At 37.3% G+C, this 19,762-nt stretch overlaps 1 protein-coding gene across 3 annotated transcripts in view; it reads right to left on the reverse strand.

Annotated features, from left to right (window-relative positions):
* Astn2 (astrotactin 2) overlaps positions 1 to 19,762 on the reverse strand; it is a 989,271-nt gene that overhangs the window by 162,362 nt on the left and 807,147 nt on the right. For all 3 annotated transcript variants that reach the window (XM_052176645.1, XM_052176644.1, XM_052176643.1), the window contains 2 exons: positions 8,175 to 8,308; positions 6,480 to 6,628 (listed from right to left, as the gene is read on the reverse strand). In XM_052176645.1, the coding sequence (XP_052032605.1) occupies positions 6,480 to 6,628; positions 8,175 to 8,308 (283 nt within the window). The remainder of the gene's footprint in view (positions 1 to 6,479; positions 6,629 to 8,174; positions 8,309 to 19,762) is intronic.

Consider the following 19,762-nt stretch of genomic DNA (forward strand, 5'->3'; position numbering starts at 1 on the left):
GTTCTCCCACAACTGCAAGTCCTGGATACTCCAACACACAGGAAAAGCAAGATCTGAATTTAAAATCATATCTCATGATGCTGATAGAGGACTTCAAGAAGGACATTTAAAGAAATACAAGAGAACTTGGATCAACATGTAGAAGCCCTTAAAGAGGAAACACAAAAATCCCTTAAAGAATTACAAGAAAACACAAACTAACAAGTGAAGGAACTGAACAAAACCATCCAGGATCTAAAAGTGGAAGTAGAAACAAATAGAGAAATCAAAAAGGGAGACAACTCTGGAGATAGAAAACCTTGGAAAGAAATCAGGAGTCATAGATGCCAGCACGAGGAACAGAATACGAAAGATAGAAGAGAGAATCTCAGGTGCTGAAGAAACCATAGAAAACATTGACTCAAAAGTCAAAGAAAATGCATAACGCAAAAAGCTTGTAACACACAAAACATGCAGGAAATCCAGGACACAATGAGAAGAACAACCTAAGGATTATAGGTATAGAAGAGAGTGAAGATTTATAAAGGGCCAATAAATATCTTCAACAAAGTTACAGAAGAAAACTTCCCTAACCTAAAGGAAGAGTTGCTCACGAACATACAAGAAGCCTACAGAACTCCAGACTGTACCAGAACAGAAATTCCTCCTGTCACATAATAATCAAAACACCAAATGCACTAAATAAAGAAAGAATATTAAAAGCATTAAGGGAAAAAGGTCAAGTAACATATAAAGGCAGACCTATCAGAATTATACCAGACTTCTCACCAGAGACCATGAAAGCCAGAAGATCCTGGGCAGATCTCATAAAGACCCCAAGAAAACACAGATGCCAGCCCAGACTACTATACCCAGCAAAACTCTCAATTACCATAGATTGAGAAACCAAGATATTCCATGATAAAACCAATTTTACACAGTATCTTTCAAAAAAAAATCCAGCTCTACAAAGAATATAGACAGAAAAAGCCAAATCAACACCCTAGAAAAAGCAAGATAGTAATCTTCTCTCAACAAATCCAAAATAAGTTAACCACACAAACATAAAAATAGCATCAAAAATAACAGGAAGCAACAATCACTATTCCTTAATATCTTTTAACATCAATGGACTCAATTCCCCCAATAAAAAGACACAGACTAACAGACTGTATACATAAACATGACCCAGCATTTGCTGCATACAGGAAATGCACCTCAGTATCAAAGGTAAACATTCCCTCGGAGTAAAAGGCTGGAAAACAATTTTTCCAAGCAAATGATTCCAAGAAACAAGCTGGAGTAGCCATTTTAATATCAGACAAGTCACTGATAAGTAGATATTAGCTCAGAAACTCTGAATACCCAAGACACAATTCATATATCAAATGACTACCAAGAAGGAGGAGAGGCCCCTGTCCTGAAAAATGCTTTTTCCAGCATTGTAGGGGAATACCAGGATAGAGAAGTAGGAAGGGGTTGATAGGAGAATGGGCGGAGGGAAGAGGGCTTAGGGAACTTATGGGGAAGGGGGAAATGGGAAAATAATTTTGAATGTAAACAAAGAATATTGAAAATAAAAAATTATAAAAAAATCAACATTTTGTCAAAAGTCATTAAAAAAGATAAAGAAGGACAATACACTCACCAAAGGAAAAACATAGCAAGAACTCTCAATTCTGAACATCTGTGCTCCAAATGCAAGGGCACCCACATTTGTAAAAGAAACTTTACTAAAGCTCAAAGCATACATGGCATCCCACACAATAATTGTGGGAGACTCCAACACCCCACTCTCATCAACAGACATCAGGGAAACACAAACTAAACAGAAACCGAGTAAAACTCACAGAAGTTATGGACCAAATGGATTTAACAGATATCTACAGAACCTTTCACCCTAAATCAAAAGAATATACCTTCTTCTCAGAACCTCATGGTACCTTTTCTAAAATTGACCATACAATTTGTCACAAAACAGACATCAACAGATACAAGAAGATTGAAATAATCCCATGCCTCCTATCAGATCACTAAGAATTAAGGGTGGTCTTCAATAGCAACAAAACAACAGAAAGCCAACATACATATGGAAGCTGAACAATGCTCTACTCAATGATAACTTAGTCAAGGAAGAAATAAGTTAAGAAATCAAAGATATTTTAGAATTTAATGAAAATGAAGGCACAACATGCCCAAATATATGGGACACAATGAAAGCAGTGCTAAGAGGAAAACTCATAGCTCTGAGTGCCTCCAAAAATAAACTGGAGAGAGCATACACTAGGAGCTTAACAGCACACCTGAAAGCTCTAGAACAAAAAGAAGCTAATACACCAAAGAGGAGTAGAAGGCAGTAAATCATCAAACTCAGGGCTGAAATCAAACAAATAGAAACAAAAACAACTATAAAAAGAACCAACAAAACCTTTGAGAAAATGAACAAGATAGATAAACCCTTAGCCAGACTAACAAGTGGGCACAGAGACAGTATACAAATTAACAAAATCAGAAATGGAAAGGGAGATATAACAACAGAAACTGAGGAAATTAAAAAAAAAATCAGATCCTACTACAAAAGCTCATACTCAACACAACTGGAAAATCTGGATGAAATGGACAATTTCCTAGACTGATACTAAATACCAAAGTTAAATCAGGATCAGATAAACTATCTAAACAGTCCCATAACCCATAAAGAAATAGAAGCAGTCATTGAAAGTCTCCCAACTAAAAAAAAGCACTGGACCAGATGGCTTCAGTGCAGAATTCTTTCAGACCTTCAAAGAAGACCTAATATCAATACTCTTCAAACTATTCCACAAAATAAAAACAGAAGGAACTCTACCCAACTTGTTTTATGAGGCTCCAGAGAGGGCAATGATATGGTACATGTGCTATGAAGGGGAAAATTGCAAAAATAGCAGGTGGGGTTTGTCTGAGGAGGAGGCAGAGAAGGCAACACTGAGGTAGAGAGAAAAGAAGTGACAAACACTAAGGTTGAATAAAAAAAGAAAGCCAAATGGAAACAATTTATTTCATGTTCACTTAAATATAAATATATAATTAATGTATGTGTGAATACATACAATTATTTAAATGAAGTGATGCTACTTGGGGTAATAATGCTTTTCCCCAAAGCCACAGACTATTTAGCAAAATTCCAGTACCAGACGGAAATCTGCCTTTGTTTAGTTTCTCAGAAGAACTTCAAGAGACTTGGAAAATATTACAGGTTATCCCCAATGCTCTTGGATACCCAGCAGATTTCAACGGTATGACCTTATTTTTTTAAGACATCTCACACTTCAGACACAGGATTTGGAGGACTTAATTTTGAATTGACCAGAAAGCTTTCTCTCTGAAGACAAGCTCTTATGGCATCTAATGTTTGTATGTAATTTTCAAAGGGAGAAAAGCAATTAATTAATACCTCCTATCCAAGTGTAAAGCCTGTGGACCACACCTAAAATCAGTATAGTAGGATAGAACCAAAAGTACACTAATGGTGCTTATATCTCAGGAGGAACTAACAGTTACCTAATTGGCCTTAAGGACCACTCAATAGGAGGGAATGCATGTCCTGTACTGTTAATCTAGCTAATATAGTGAAGTAATGGGCCCTAGAGGAGAGGTATTCCTGCCACTTTAGTAAGCCTTTATAAGTTCCTACTGTATTTTAAACACTGCTTCTTATAGTCACAGATAAATGTAGCTCTTATCATTCATCAAAGAAGTATCTTTTCAGCAGTTGAATACTATCACAGAGCTAGTGATAGCAGTAATACATATGCAGAATACATAAGCAGTAACAATGGAGAAAACTACTGACTATGGGTTCTCAGCTCCAAATGATATATCTAAAATCTACTCCCTACACCTAAGGCTCATGGAACAACCCAAAAGAAGTGGAAAGATTATAAGAGCCAGAGAACCAAGATGCCCAGTATAAAATAATGATTTCCTATAAATGACGGTGAGCTACATTCAGTACATATCAACAAAATTGTCTCCTATACAAACCAGCAAAGTAAAATGGGAACCAGGGGAGGGATCTCCTAAACAAGGGCAAAATCATTTAATATTACTGTATGGATGGAAGAAATCGCACATCACTCTACATCTTGATGAAAACCTACAGCCAATTAAAGGTTCCAAGTAGAGGAGAATCAGTTTTCTACAGGGAAACTCCACCTGATAGATATCCAATCCCAAGTATTTATTTCTAAATACACACACACACACACACACACACACACACACATATACAACTCATTCTTTAATTATTGTCTTTGTTTCTCTTTCTCACTCTCTCATCCCTACTTTCTATACAGGCTGCTGAAATCCATTTAATATTATATATATATACATATATAATATTAATTATATATATATGTATATATATATAATATTATATATATATATATATATATGCATTCCCATAAAATTATGGAGTAGGGAAGACAGGAATTTGACAGGGTATTGGGTAGAAATGATACAAATATAGTACTCATGAATGAAATTCTCAAAAATTTTTAATAAATATTAAAATGTAAAGTATTGATAATCATAGTCTTATAACAAGACCCAAAACAAAGAAATAATCTCATTTAATAAGTAAAAAAAAGATATTCTGAGATCATAGAAGATAGGCAAAACGTAGTAAAGCATAAAATAATCACTAAGATAAAAGAAAATAATTAGAAGTTGATAATCTAAAACCTAACCATACATTTCACATTAAATGTAAATAGTCTAAAAACTAAGTCTGCTGTGCATAAAAAAAAAGCTGATTTTACTTTCAGGAAAAAAATGGAAAATTATATAAAAAGATACATGCAGCTCAGATTTCATTAGGAACATAGATATAAAGTCAAAGTCTCTGCTCCATTCTTTGTACCTGCATTTCCTTTTGTTGAGCAGAGACTGAAGGAAAGGCCATCCAGAGAGTGTTCTACCTAGGGATCCATCCCATCTGCAGACATGAAACCCAGACACTATTGCTGATGCCAAGACAGGATGCCACTGACAGGAGCCTGGTATAATCATCCCCTGAGAGGCTCTGCCAGAGCATGACCAATACAGATGCAGATGTATGCACCCAAACACACAACTGAGCTCAGGGACTCCAGTGGAGAAATTAGAGCAAGAACTGAAGGAGCTGAGTTGGTTTGCAACCCCATAGGAAGAACAACAATATCAACCAACCAACAAGACCCCCCCTAAAGCTCCAGAGACTAATCCACCAACCAGAGAACACACTGGGGGATCCATGGTTCCAGTTGGATATGTAGCAGAGGATTATCCAGCATCACTGGGTCCTGTGGAGGCTCGATGACACAGGGTAGAGGAATGCTAGGGCACTGAGGCAGGAGTGGGTGGGTGGATGGGGGAGCACCCTCATAGAGGCAGGGGGAGAAGGGAAGAGGATAGGGGGTTTGTGGAGGGGAAGAGGCATAATATTTGAAATGTAGATAAATAATATAACCAATTAAAAATGAAAAAATAGTCCCTCAGGACCCCTAATAGACAACTTACAAAACTAAAGCTACTCAGTTCCAGCCAATGAGTTTTCTCCTGTCATCTATAACCCGAGCCTGGCTATGTACATCATATTCTTCCTAGCTTTATAGGAATTAAATCAAAAATAGTTCAGAGAAAAAAATTAGATAGATCAAAAATAAATAAATAAATAAAGTCAGGGGGAAGAACCAAAACAAAATTGAAACAATTAAGTCTTTTTATTAAGTCTTTGTTATCTATTCATCCAACAAATACTTGAATATCAAACTCAAATTTTATAGTAAATATGGAGAATTGGTCTTGATTTAAGAAACATATCATTTCCATGATTGCTTTTTAATGTAACTGAGTAACCAAAAATGTATACTTTTTAAAACTGTAATATTCCCATCCTGGTGTAGATCTATAGTCTTGTGAAGATGACAACAGATGGATAACCTTGGCTTGGTGTCAGTTTCATGATCTGTGAGTCAAGCACAAGATACCATCCCTTTAAATTTGGAGCTGTTCAGGGAGATGCTGAACAGTGTATGTAGGCCAGCGTGTGGCATAGGAACCTAATACCCAATCAATTTTCTGACTGGGAAAGAATTCTGACTTTCTGCAAGTCACAACAGAGTGCAGAGCATCTGCAAAAAATCAAAAATTTTTGCAATGTCAATGATATAGGAAAACACAAGAGTTAATGTTCGCAGTGACAATCAAATAAAGCTCCCTTAAAAGCCATATTCCTCAAAGCTCCTGAATGCTTGAATCATTTCTACTCCTCATTTACCTAACATTCAAACCTAAGATCCATTGACCTTTCTCACATGGAAAAGCTCTGTCCTATGACAGTGTGTTGCTATTTTTTATTCAAAACCACACTGAAACTTCTCAGTGCCTTCTCAAGACAGGTCACACCAAGTCCATAAAGACATTAGAGGATCTGGGTTCATCCTCTGTCATACTTTCCCCCAAAATGTAAAAGTACTTACCTGTGTATAGGTCAGTGTCTGTGTATTCATCCACTTTCTTGTGCTGCAGAATATAGTCAGAGACTTTGGTTCCAATGGCTGGCTGAACATCTATCCATTCGAGGGAAACCACAGTGCTGGATGGCTCAACTGCGGGAGAAAGTCGTAACCTAATGGGGGATGACAAAGAAGGTTGCTCATTTGCCATCTTGTGTCATTCAACGCCCTAAAGACTTACAGAAGTTTGAGCCTAGGTTTAACTCATAATTCCACCTGTTACCACAGCTTTTGCATAGCCTCAAATAAACTTTAGTTGTCAAGGCTTCTGTTTCTTCATCCACAAATCATAGATAACAAAAGGTTTCTTGTTAAATGCAATACAATACAATCAACAAATTAGCCTATGCTCACAATGTGTGTTCGATGAAAAATGGTTTGCATTTGATTTATTTATCTTACATTTCCAATGGTGTTTCATTTTATAGCTTGTCAACAATAAATTGTCAGGGACTAAACAGGTGATTTTAGTCTTACTGGCAGTGCCTTTAGTTCCCGAATGTATTAGTCAACTTTTAATATCCAAGTGTCTACAATTGGTACTTAATACTCTCTCAAGAAAAGAGAGGGACTTGTAATAAATCCTTCTCTAAACCAATAAGAAAGAGAATTGTTAAAGGTTATTACTGAACTGGTCATTTGGAGATAATGATGTGCAACTCCCTTATTTAATAAAGTAGGAAAAGTAAGGCTCCCAATGGGAAACAGTTTGCACAGGTTCATATAACAAAATACAAACAAAAATCATCATGGTAACTTTGTTTACCCTAGGTCCATATTTTTTTCTTTTAACTCACTATACCATACTATGTCTACAAGGATAACCTTATAATGTGGGTTTTCTCTTCCTACAGAGGTGTTTTATGGGACTCTGGATGCCAACCTGACCATTTCCCTTTACAGCACTTCTTTTTAACCACACTTTTTTGAACAAGATGACCTTCCTTTGCTTCCTCAAATAAATTTCCTGTACCAAGTACCTCTAATAGGCTGTCTCACCTTTCTAAACTGAGATTCTCAGTACATGTTACCTAGCTCATGTCCTTTTATAATTCAGATCCCTTTAATGATGTTTTCTTTATTACCTCCTCTTCTATCTAAAGCATACTCATGAGACTTCACATGAACAACCTTGTTTTTCTTTAGTTTTTAATTTAAGGTTAAACTATGTATTATTTACTTTTACCATTTTCCTTTCCTATCTCACTACCAGCCCTGTAAAGCTGTAGATTGTCTTTGTCTTGATCATTGGTATTTTCCTTCCCAGTAACTGACACCCAGAAAGTGACCAGAAAGATTGGATGAAAAAATGAATAAAATAAGTGAGGTTCTATACTTTCTTTATCTCAGTAGCTGCAGTATTCAAAGTAAGCATTGGAAAAGCAAGTGATTTACCTAGCAGACAAGTGGTGAATGGATAAGCACAGGAAAGAGAAATGAATCCCGTCATCATTTTAGAACATCATGTACTGCAATCTAAGTGCATGGGTCACAGCTCTATACTTCAAGAACACCTTTTTCAAAGAAAAAGCACCAGCAATTTTAATGATCTGGTTAGTCACCCTGAGAACCCAACAGAATCATAGCTTTGTCTGCCAATACAAGAATGTAAGCCAACAGAAAGGAATAGGCAAAGCAAGAGGGGCCATACATACTTACACCGGCTGTGGAAGGGGGCTACAATTGGGAAGCCCACTGGCATCAAAGGCACTGAGGTCACACCTGCACCAGTCTTCGATCACATCTCCTTTACCAGAACACCAGTAAGAACTCATCAGTGCATTCTTGAAGGCCTGAGAGAATGACAGAATGCATGACTGACAATAAAGTTAAACAAATAGTTATGATTTTCACCCAAGTTTGTGGTATTACTATTATTCTCACCTTATATATGGAGAACTAGAGCACACAAAAAGTAATTGCAATAATTCACCAGCAGTAAGTAACAGCAGTAGGAACAAATCACTGACTCCAATTTGTGGATCAACTATCATACACAAACCAATCTCAACTGATTCCTGAACCATGTGCCTTGCCTTACTAGAGACACTGCAAGTGAGACTGTCTGACTGTCTTACCACACTGTTTAAAAATATGAAAATACCCACAGTATTCAGGACTAAGTCTAAACTCCTTAACTAAGTTCCTATATTCCTTCCTAAACTCAGCTTATACAAGTTTTAGGACCTTCAGAATACAATGTCATTCCATTGATATCCACATCCCCAGGAGTCAAGTCCTGTCTATTCAATTAGAAAGCAGCAAACCATCGCTGCAAAGGAATATAAAGAAAACATATCGACATTGTGGTGGTTTCTGTCACAATTGATACTGCCTTTGTAGTGTGCTAACACTGTCAACAAATAACGTTACAAAAAAAATAAGATGTTCATTGACAATGCTAGTCGGTGGGTAGATTGGCTCTGATGGTCTTGCTCTGTTAATCTTTGTTTTGATTACTGGTCTATTTAATGCTAATGTTTCTCATTGTCATACTCTTTTATTTTTATTTATTTATTTTTTTTTTTTTTGGTTTTTTGAGACAGGGTTTCTCTCAAGATAGGCCTGGCTGCCCCGGAACTCACTCTGTAGACCAGGCTGGCCTCAAACTCAGAAATCCACCTGCCTCTGCCTCCCAAGTGCTGGGATTAAAGGCGTGCACCACCACTGCCCAGCAAAGATATCCTCTTTTAGGCCAGAAATTCTAAATCTTCATTGAACTCCAATAGATTTTTCTTTTTTTTTTATTCGATATATTTTTATTTACATTTCAAATGATTTCCCCTTTTCTAGACCCCCACTCCCCAAAAGTCCCATCAGCCCCCTTCCTGCCCCCTGTTTTCCCACCCAACCCTTCCCACTTCCCTGTTCTGATTTTACCCTATACTGCTTCACTGAGTCTTTCCAGAACAAGGGGCCACTCCTCCATTCTTCTTGTACCTCATTTGATGTGTGGATTATGTTTTTGGTATTCCAGTTTTCTAGGTTAATATCCACTTATTAGTGAGTGCATACCATGACTCATCTTTTGAGTCTGGGTTGCCTCACTTTGCATGATGTTCTCCAGCTCCATCCATTTGCCTAAGAATTTCATGAATTCCTTGTTTCTAATGGCTGAATAGTACTCCATTGTGTATATGTACCACATTTTTTGCATCCATTCTTTTGTTGAGGGATACCTGGGTTCGTTCCAGCTTCTGGCAATTATAAATAGGGCTGCTATGAACATAGTGGAACATGTATCTTTATTACATGCTGGGGAATGTTCTGGGTATATGCCCAGGAGTGCTACAGCAGGATCTTTTGGAAGTGAGGTGCCCAGTTTTCGGAGGAACCGCCAGACTGATTTCCAGAGTAGTTGTACCAATTTGCAACCCCACCAGCAGTGGGTGAGTGTTGCTCTTCCTCCACATCCTCGTCAACATCTGTTGTCTCCTGAATTTTTAATCTTGGCCATTCTGACTGGTGTAAGGTGAAATCTCAGGGTTGTTTTGATTTGCATTTCAGGATCTCCACATAAAACCAGACACTCTGAAGCTAATAGAAAAGAAACTGGGGAAGACCCTTGAGGACATCGGTACAGGGGGGAAAGTTCCTGAACAGAACACCAATAGCTTATGCTCTAAGATCAAGAATTGACAAATTGGACCTCATAAAATTACAAAGTTTCTGTAAGGCAAAGGACACCATCAAAAGGGCAAATCAGCAACCAACAAATTGGGAAAAGATCTTCACCAACTCTACATCAGATAGAGGGCTAATATCCAAGATATATAAAGAACTCAAGAAGTTAGACTCCAGAAAACCAAATAACCCTATTAAAAATGGAGTACAGACTTAAACAAAGAATTTTCACCTGAAGAACTCAATAGATTTTTCTTAAATAAGACTTTACCTTAAGCCTGAGATTGATCATGTTCTTTTGGACACTGTGATACTAAGTCACTCTTATCATCACATCTCTGTGTCTATCTTACCCATCAAATTCTAATCCTTATTGTTACTAGAAGCGAAGGACCAACAGTCTTCCCAGAAGTATTCTCATAGGACCTTATGTGATCCAACAGCAAATGAATGTTCACTTAAAATTGATCACTAATATCAGATGGAAAAGAGAACTTGAAAGGAGTTTCCTGTACCCAATGGATAATAGGCTCAAGTCTGCACAGTTTTGTCTTTTTCTTCTTTAAGTTTGTTTTGGTATGGACGATGCTAGAAATATGGGTATGGTGCTTGAAAAAATGCCCTGGTTAAGTCACTCCATTTGCATTGACATTTCATAGCTTTGAATATTGAGAACCTGGGACTCAGCTCTTTACAACTCAAAGATTCCAGAAAAAGATGATTTTTTTTTTGCTTCTTTATGCTGGGCCAGCCATGAGTCTTTCTTTTTCTTTTATGTTACTTTCACTATGTTCTACAAGTGGACTTTGCATATTACCTATCACCAAATATTCTTAATGACCCTGATGTCACTATTTATTTTACATTCTTCATTATTCAAAAACTGTCCAGAACATTTGAATACAGTGGATATGGGTTCTCCATCCTCAGCTCATCAGAGGCAATGATTCTCTACCTTCCTAATACTGCAACCCTTCAATATAATTCCTCATATTGTGGTGATTACACACACACACACACACACACACACACACACAGAGAGAGAGAGAGAGAGAGAGAGAGAGAGAGAGAGAGAGAGACTATAAAATTATTTTCATTGGTACTTCATAACTGGAATCTTGTCACTGTTATGAGCCATAATAGATGAACACATTAACAAATTTCTCCTGAGTTAAGGAAGTACTCAAGGACAAGAAGAATAACTATAATAAATGCTAATGTTCATGAAGTACCTGTCTGAACTGCAAATTATTTTAAGCACACAATCCTAGGCATAAAGAGAAATGCTAGAGAAACTGTCATTCCAGATTTTAAGATATATTGCAGAGGCAAAGTAATAAAAAGCAATGTGATATTTGCACAAGGCATACATATAAACCAATGGGGAAAAATTGACGATCCAAACATGAGTGTATGTTACTACAGCCATTCTATATTTGACAAAGAAACAAAATATACAGTGGAGAAAAGACAGCATCTTCAACACATGGTGCTTGAGAAACTGGTTGTTTCCATGTAAAAAAATGAAATTAGAACTACAACTATTGTCTTACATAAAATCCAACTCCAAATGGATAAGAGACCTACTTGTGAAACCTGGCACTTGTAGAAGAAAACATAGGCAACATGTTAGAGGACACAGATGTAAGTGAAAACTTTCCAAACAGTACTCCATTTATCCAAGAACAGAGGCCAACATTTGACAAATGAGACTTTATTTAAAAAAATCTGCATTCAAGGAAACATCAACTTGCTGAAGAAGAAGCTCACAGAATGTGAGAGAATATTTACCAGCTATATGTCTGACAGAGGATTAATATCCAGAATGTGTAAACAAACAACAATAACGGGGCTAAAAGATGAACAAAATAAGTAATCAAGTAAAGAAACGAACAATCCATTCAGAAATAGTCTTGGGATCTGAACAGATATTTCTCAAAAACAATAGAAAAAGAAAATATGGTTAAGAAATATCTGGGAAAAAGTTCATCATTTCTAGCAATTAAGGAAGTGAAAATAAAAATAACTGTGGAATTTCCCCTTATTCAGGCATAATATAGAAAATGTCAACAAGACAGCGAACAACAAATGCTGGAGAGGATGAAGGAAAAGAAACCCGGAATTGCAAAATGATCCAGCGATTCTGGAAATCAGGGAGGAAAACACTCAAAAGGCTAAAATTAAGTGTACCATATGACCCAAGTATACCACTCCTAGTAAGGAGTGCCCAAAGGACTTGGCATCCTATACCACAGATATTTGTTCAACTGTGTTTACTGACACTCTATTAACAACAGCTTTGAAATGGAAATGACCCAAATTCCATCAACTGATGGATGAATAACCAAAATGTGGTACATATACACAATGGAATACTATTAAGTTTTAGAAAAACATTATGAATTTTGCATATAAATCGATTAACGAGAAAGGATTATATTGAATGAGGTAATCCAGACCCAGAAAGACAGGCACCATGTCTTCTGTTTCATCTAGGAATCTTAGCCCCAAGTCTGCAGATGTGAGTATACAACTCAGAGTAATGGCAGAAACCAGGAAAGTAAACGGGACCAGGGGGGATAGCAGGGTAGAAGTCATTGAAAAGGAAAATTGGAAAAATGTGTGAGAGGATTCAATTAGGGAGGGGTGATATGAAAACATAAGGAGGAGAAAGGTAAAACAACAGTAATGATGGCTGGAAAAGTCATAATGAATCACTATCTAATCAAAATTATATGCAATACATAGAAGTATGTGTACACAAATAATTATATAGAACGGATGTAATTTTACCATAAATGCTGAGAATGCTCTCAGACATGAGAATACCACCTTTGAGTTGTTGGTCAGGTTTATATAAGAAACTCAAATGACATAATAGAGTATTGCTCTTGCCTTTAGTTGCCTCCTAGAAATGAAATGGACGTCCCTATTGCTTCAAACACCACACATTTTGGACACAGAAGCAAACTGGATCTCACCTGAAAGACTCCTCTCTGAGAACTAGGTCCTATGACCCGACCTGAGAAATCACAAAGAAGCTACCACAACAGTCCTTCCCAGCTAGGATGCCAATGAGTCACATCAATAACCAGTATGACACACAATTTTAAGAGAGCAGTAGTAACATGCATATCTTGGTGGTAACTAACAGTTCTGTAATTGAACTTAAGGCCAGCTCGACCAGAAGGAAACCATGCCTGATACTGAAAGTGTAGCCATGTACTGAGTCTGGTGAAGACATGAAAACTTCTAAGTACAATTTTAGTAAACCAGCATAATTGCAAACTACATCCTGCATGTTTACCTTGATACCCACAGATAAGTACAGCTATCACCTCTCATCAGAGAATCTTCTTTTTACAACAGACAAAGATCATTACAGAAAACCACAATCAAAATGCAGAGAACAAAAGATCACTTGGGGCCCAGTTACAACTGATAACTCCTATTCCTAAGATTCAAAGATCACTAAAGAAAAGGAGGTGGAAAGGTTTTAAGAGCAAGAGGAATGGGAAATTTGTTGTGAAATTGTGTCTCCTAGAAACATCAGAGATGCTATAACCATGAGTCTCATAAAAATGACTGTCTATAAGACCTGAATGATAATGACACCAGTGGACATACTAACAAGGAAAGCAGAAAACTCAGAGTCTCAAGCCTAGTCAAAGAACTACTGGGAAGTATGGAATGCTGACAGTAGGAGAAATGATCTTCCTCAAGGAAGAATTTCTTCCAATTGGCTTTCTAATACGAAACAGTTAGCCTTATCATCAAATACATGCATATAACATAATATAAACCATATAGGTTGTATATATATATTTAGGAATATGTGTGTGTGTGTACGTGTGTGTGTGTGTGTGTGTGTGTGTGTGTGTGTGTGTGTGTGTTAGTGTATGTGCGTGTGTGTGTGTGTGTGTGTGTGTGTGTGTGTGTGTAACAGCTAAAGGGAAAATGGTCATGACATAAAGAGCAAGGTGACAGTCAAAAGAGGAAATAGAAGTAGGAAAGAAAAAGGATCAAATTATATAATTATAGTTTCAAAACATGAAAAAGTATTACAAAAATTATAATTCCCATAACAATTCTAACAGCTATATAATACAACCTATATTTACAGTTCAAAAGACTAAATATCGGAGCATGAGGAAATTTCTCTTTGAAGACCATACAGCAAGAAAATGATACAAGGAAAATGCCAGGTTATATCTCCATCACTTACAAAAGTGCAGGTCTTTTTAGTTCAAACATGAATATCAGTGGGATTAATGACCAAATTCAGTAAATTAAAATAGAATATGTTTAGTTAGATATAAATTTCAGACACTTATTTTAATGCAAGTATATTGCACAAAATATTTACAGTAAAGTACTTGGGCCAAAATTGATTTCAGAATAAGAACTCCGTTTCCTACTATGTCCTTGAATCTATGTTTGGAGCCAATGTTCCTTCTAATAGCCTAAGAAAAGGTGCTTCATTCATAAACACAAAAACTAGAAAGGAAAATATGAGTTTATATTGACTGTCAGAACTGTTCTCCCTCATTTGTAGGTTCCTTTTCAGTGCAACCAGTGTGTGCAGCTAACTGCTCATAAGTAAAGATTCTGCAGCATCTCCAGCCAAAGCTAAAAGCTTAATTACCACAGTAGTGAAATCAGGGCCATGGGGGAGAGCAAAGGCAAGACTGTGTTGCAGTCCAACATAGAGAGAACATCCTGTTCTCTCTCTCTCTCTCTCTCTCTCTCTCTCTCTCTCTCTCTCTCTCTCTCCCTCCCTCCCTCCCTCCCTCCCTCCCTCCCTGTGTGTGTGTGTATGTGTGTGTGTGTGTGTGCATGTGCATTTCTTATTTCTGTCAATAGTAAACTGAGTTTGGAAAAAACAAAACAGGAAATCTTTGTGAGTTTCACCATCTAGGCAGTTCTTGGGAAGAAATCCTGCCTGTGAGTCTTCACATCCACTGGCTATTTCCCAGAATTCTGGGGAACAGAATAGGGCTGGTGCAGTGGCCAGGCAGGCCCTGGAGAGAGCACAAACACACTCTGATAAAAGCCTGACATCAAACAGGGAGCTCTTGCAAGGCAGCAGAAGCCAGAATTGTGTCAGCGCAAGATCACTCTTCCTTGCGTCTTCAGCCCTTGCAACACTCCATCCACAGTCCAGCTAGATCCCCAGGGATGGGAATCATAGAATGTTCCAACTTCACAGGACTTGATCTGTAAACCATCTAATCTAACCCATTTACAGATGCAGATATATAGTAGCCCAGAGAGCAGAACTGTCTACCTCTAAGTAACATACTTTTGATGATAAAAATTATTCTCTTCCTTAGATTAATGTTCGAAGTTCCCGTCTGCCATGAGTTTTCTAACCCCATATATAGAAAAGCATGAAAAAGGAAGTAGTAGAAGAAATTGAAATTCATTGGAATCCTGTACCATTGGTCTTGTTTTCCTCACTTTTTAAAAATTAATTGGTTATTTTATTTAATTACATTTCAAATGTTGTACCCCTTCCTAGTCTTCCTTCTGCAAACCCCCATCCCATCCCTCTCTCCTTTGCCTTTAGGAGGGAGCTCTCCCCCCCCCCCCATGGACACTTGCCTCACCTCTGTATAATCCCCCTATGCTGGGGCAACAAGCCTCCACAGGACCAAAAGCTTCTCCCACTGATGCCAGATAAGGATGCAGATATTCCCAGGCAACCATCAAACTGAGCCCAAGGACCCTAATGGGCGAGGTAGTAGAAGTACTGAAGGAGCTGAAGAGGATTGCTACCCCATAGGAAGAACAACAATATCAACTAACTGGACACCTGCCCGTCCCCAGGACATAAACAGGGTCTATGGCTCCAGCTACATATGTAGCAGAGGATTGCCTTACCTGTACCATTCATTGGTCTTACTAGGTCACTTAAAACAATACATGCCAGGATTTCATTCAAAATCTAATTTTAGTTTCTCTGCTTTAGATCATATAAGTGTATGCATGTTTGTGCAAGTATGACTGTACTGCCTGTGTGTGTGTGTGTGTGTGTGTGTTCCCAGAAACAAATGAAAACGTGTACTGCAAGCAATCTGACTCCTAGTTTTTGATGGGATCAACATTAGCATGGTCATTGCTTTCCATAACAAAGAAGGCTTGCAATTCCAGAACTCATAAATGCTTCCAAATTCAACCTAATTAGTTAGTAAACCAAGTTGAGCAGGAGGAGAAAAGCAGCCACAGAAATGTTAAGCAATCAAAATAAACTAGGATTTATTCCTAACACTATTGTTACTTTCTCACTTGAACTTGCATAAATGGTTCTTCTTGTTAAGCCTCAATTTCTCTGTGTGCAAAATGTAGAAGACAATGATTCAGAATTGCCAGTTAAATTAACTTCAGTAAATATTACTTACTGGCTAAGTAATTAAGAAAGGGTGAACAAGGCCCAGTGGTTAACTTTAAAGGACTTTGGTTAAATGGTGAAGACAACACACAAAGAATTAAAATTACTATGGTTCAAATACTGTGAAGTCTCATATATATATATATGAGATTGTGAGAAGACAAAGAAAGGAGCCTTTCCAGCTCTAAAATTATGACAGTGCCTGAGGAATTCTAAACTCTAAGTAAACAACCTGCATTTCATTAAGATATTTAGGACAATGTACACAGAATACCATTAAGCCCCTGAATTAAATTCCATTTTCTGTATTCCCAAAGCCTATATTATTATGTCTTCATTTTTACAATAAAAATGGTATTTCTTGTTGACAATAAGTCAGTTATTGTTGATGTCAAGAAGGATATGTAAGACTCCAGAATAAAACCCTGAAATCCTCATTCCATGCATCAAGCATTGTGTTATCTGTATCGTACTAATAAGCTTGGTCCTGAGATTGTCCAGTTCTTGCCGAATATGGAAGTGGGAAGTTTTCTAAAGACAAAATAATCTATTATATTATTATTATTCTGTCTCCATTGCTCCACTGCTGACTTCAGTAACTAACAATATAAACCAGTAGGTGTTTGTTGAATTTATTTAAATTTTTATGTGGAATGTTGAAGGGAACAAATAAATTTATAAACAGAGAAAGAAAAGAAAATATGTTTGTGATTCTCTTCTTCCCCAAGATCACTTGTATCATGCCTGTCAATTGGTTGCCTCCATCTAAAAGCTGAAGGTCAATCCAAGGTTCTACTTTGATCTCAAAACCAATTTCTCTTCCTTGGTCCCATGGATTGCTCCCCTAAGAGGGTAGGCATGGCTCTTGCTTAGGAAATTTTACTAGCTTTTGGCTAGGTACCCAGCTTTAATTTTAGCTACTCCTTTACATTCTCTCGGAGCTTTCTGAAACACCGCTGGTTCCTCTCTCTTCTTGCTTGCTCTTCAAAATTCCCCCCTATTTTCTAGGGAAAGCCTCTACTAATGAACTTAAGCGTTAGCATTCTTTATCATAAAATATATCTCTTCTTTTGTCTATTTCCTACTGCTCACACTCTGTGATCCAGAGCACCCCACTTCTCAATGAACTGCACTATTTCAAAGCCACAAGCATTTTATCACCACACTACAAGCATGCCAACCATCATGAACTGTGTCTCTTTGAACTGTGAGTCAAAATAAACCCTTGTGGTTTTAAGATTCTTTTGTTGAGTATTTTTGTCCCAACAGTAAGAAAGCTAATTAATACAAAAATCTGGTACCAAGAGTCACTGCTATGACAAGGTACCATTTAATTTTAAGCAAACCAATAGACTGAGCATAGGGTCTCCAATGGAGCAGCTAGAGAAAGGACCCAAGGAGCTGAAGGTTCCTACAGCCCCATAGGAGGAACAATAATATGTACCTACCAGTACCCCTAGAGCTCCCAGGGATTAAACCACCATCCAAAGAGTGCACATGGAGGGACCCATGGCTCCAGCTTCATATGTAGCAGAGAATGGCCTTTTCATACATCAAGGAGAGGAGAGGTCATTGGTCCTGTGAAGGCTTAATGCCCCAGTATAGGGGAAAGCCAGGTCAGCCAAGTGGGAGGGGGGAGTAAACAGGGGGAGGGAATTTTCAGAAGGGTAACAAGGAAAGGAGATACCACTTGAAATGTAAATAAGGCAAATATCTAATAAAATAAAATAAAAAAGAATTTAGAGTTGATTTGTAGGTAAAATTTGTTTTAGCCTGATTTCCTAAAACTCAGTAAACAAAGTCTAATGGATGGACCATTGTGATAGGAGTCTGGAAGATCAACACATTGAGAGAAATGGTAGTGGAGTCCATACGATGTTAGAAATATTCACCAAGGAAAGTTGGAAGCATGGAGTGGATCAGACTGAAGCGAAAGGCTATGTGTACTGCCAATAGCAGAACAGGTATGTAGGATAGCCTAAGTTGGTTAAGCCCAGATAATGCTGTGGATAGCCTTGGTTATTAGACGAGCCTCCTCCATTTTAATGAACTGTCAGCTATGAATCAAATTCACACCTTTTCCCTTTAGCTGCTTGTGTTAGGTATTCTGTCACAACATTGAGAAAAGTAACTAACAGTCTAATTAGTTCAGAAAGGATGAATTTTTTGAAGCCATTGAGAGGAGGCTTATAAAGGTTATAAAGTTAGATTTTTTTTGTGAAGAAAGTTGTAATTACTGTTTTGAGAATAGTAGCTGAAAATATAAAAAGCATTCTAGTTACTTTGAGAGATACTAGAGATGTGAAGGAAGGAGAGTGAGACTCTTCAATGAGACTAATTCCTGATCCTATCTTGACCACCTGTTTAGGATAGATGAGGTCTAGTGAACACTTGAAGGGTTTAAAAAGGCAATAGAGCAATGTAAGTACAACATAATTAATAGAAAATTCTAGCCACACTAGAACTCTTGGGTAAGCTATACCTGGACCATGTGTTATCCATTCATGTGCACCACAAGATGGGACATATACTCACGTACCTAGTAGCTTTAAGTGACTTGTGATGAAGTGAATGAGCTTCAAGAGATAGAATGAAATAACCAGGCCCATGTAGTCTGAAAATGAAAAGGAAACTATCTATTCATCATCATGTTAGATAATTAGTGACGACATAGTTAAGTAGTATGTGTGAGAATGCATGGAAAGAGAGAAGTGCTAGTTATCAGCCTCCTTATTCTCAACAAAGCAACAAGGGATGTGTGATAGCTTATCTCAAAGATTGTTTTAAGAAAGTACAAGTAAGCAAAATGGAAACTTTCAACTACATACAAATTCAAGTAAAATTTTGAAGGGCATCCATACTTTCCATTGACACTGATTTCCTGATTGTATTACAGTCATGTACACATGCAATGTGCATGTGTCAATACTCAAAAGTTACATACCTCTGAGGGAACTCTAATATAAACAATCATGTTTGGTTGATGATGATAATATAAATGCATTCTCACCAACTATAACAAATATATTATTTTTCATGTGAAATGTTGTGAAGTTTGTAGGAGTATGTAGATAGCAAATTACAGGATGTTCTCTACTGTATATTCAGTTTTATTACATGACTACAAAATATCCAACTTGACAGCCATCCATGTAGCACCTACCCTGAAAAAGAAGTTCATACATGCCATTGATAATTTGACCAAGAAAGAAGTAGGAAGAAGGAGACAGAC

Source organism: Apodemus sylvaticus, chromosome 3 (assembly GCF_947179515.1).
Source record: "Apodemus sylvaticus chromosome 3, mApoSyl1.1, whole genome shotgun sequence".
Lineage (NCBI taxonomy): Eukaryota > Metazoa > Chordata > Mammalia > Rodentia > Muridae > Apodemus > Apodemus sylvaticus.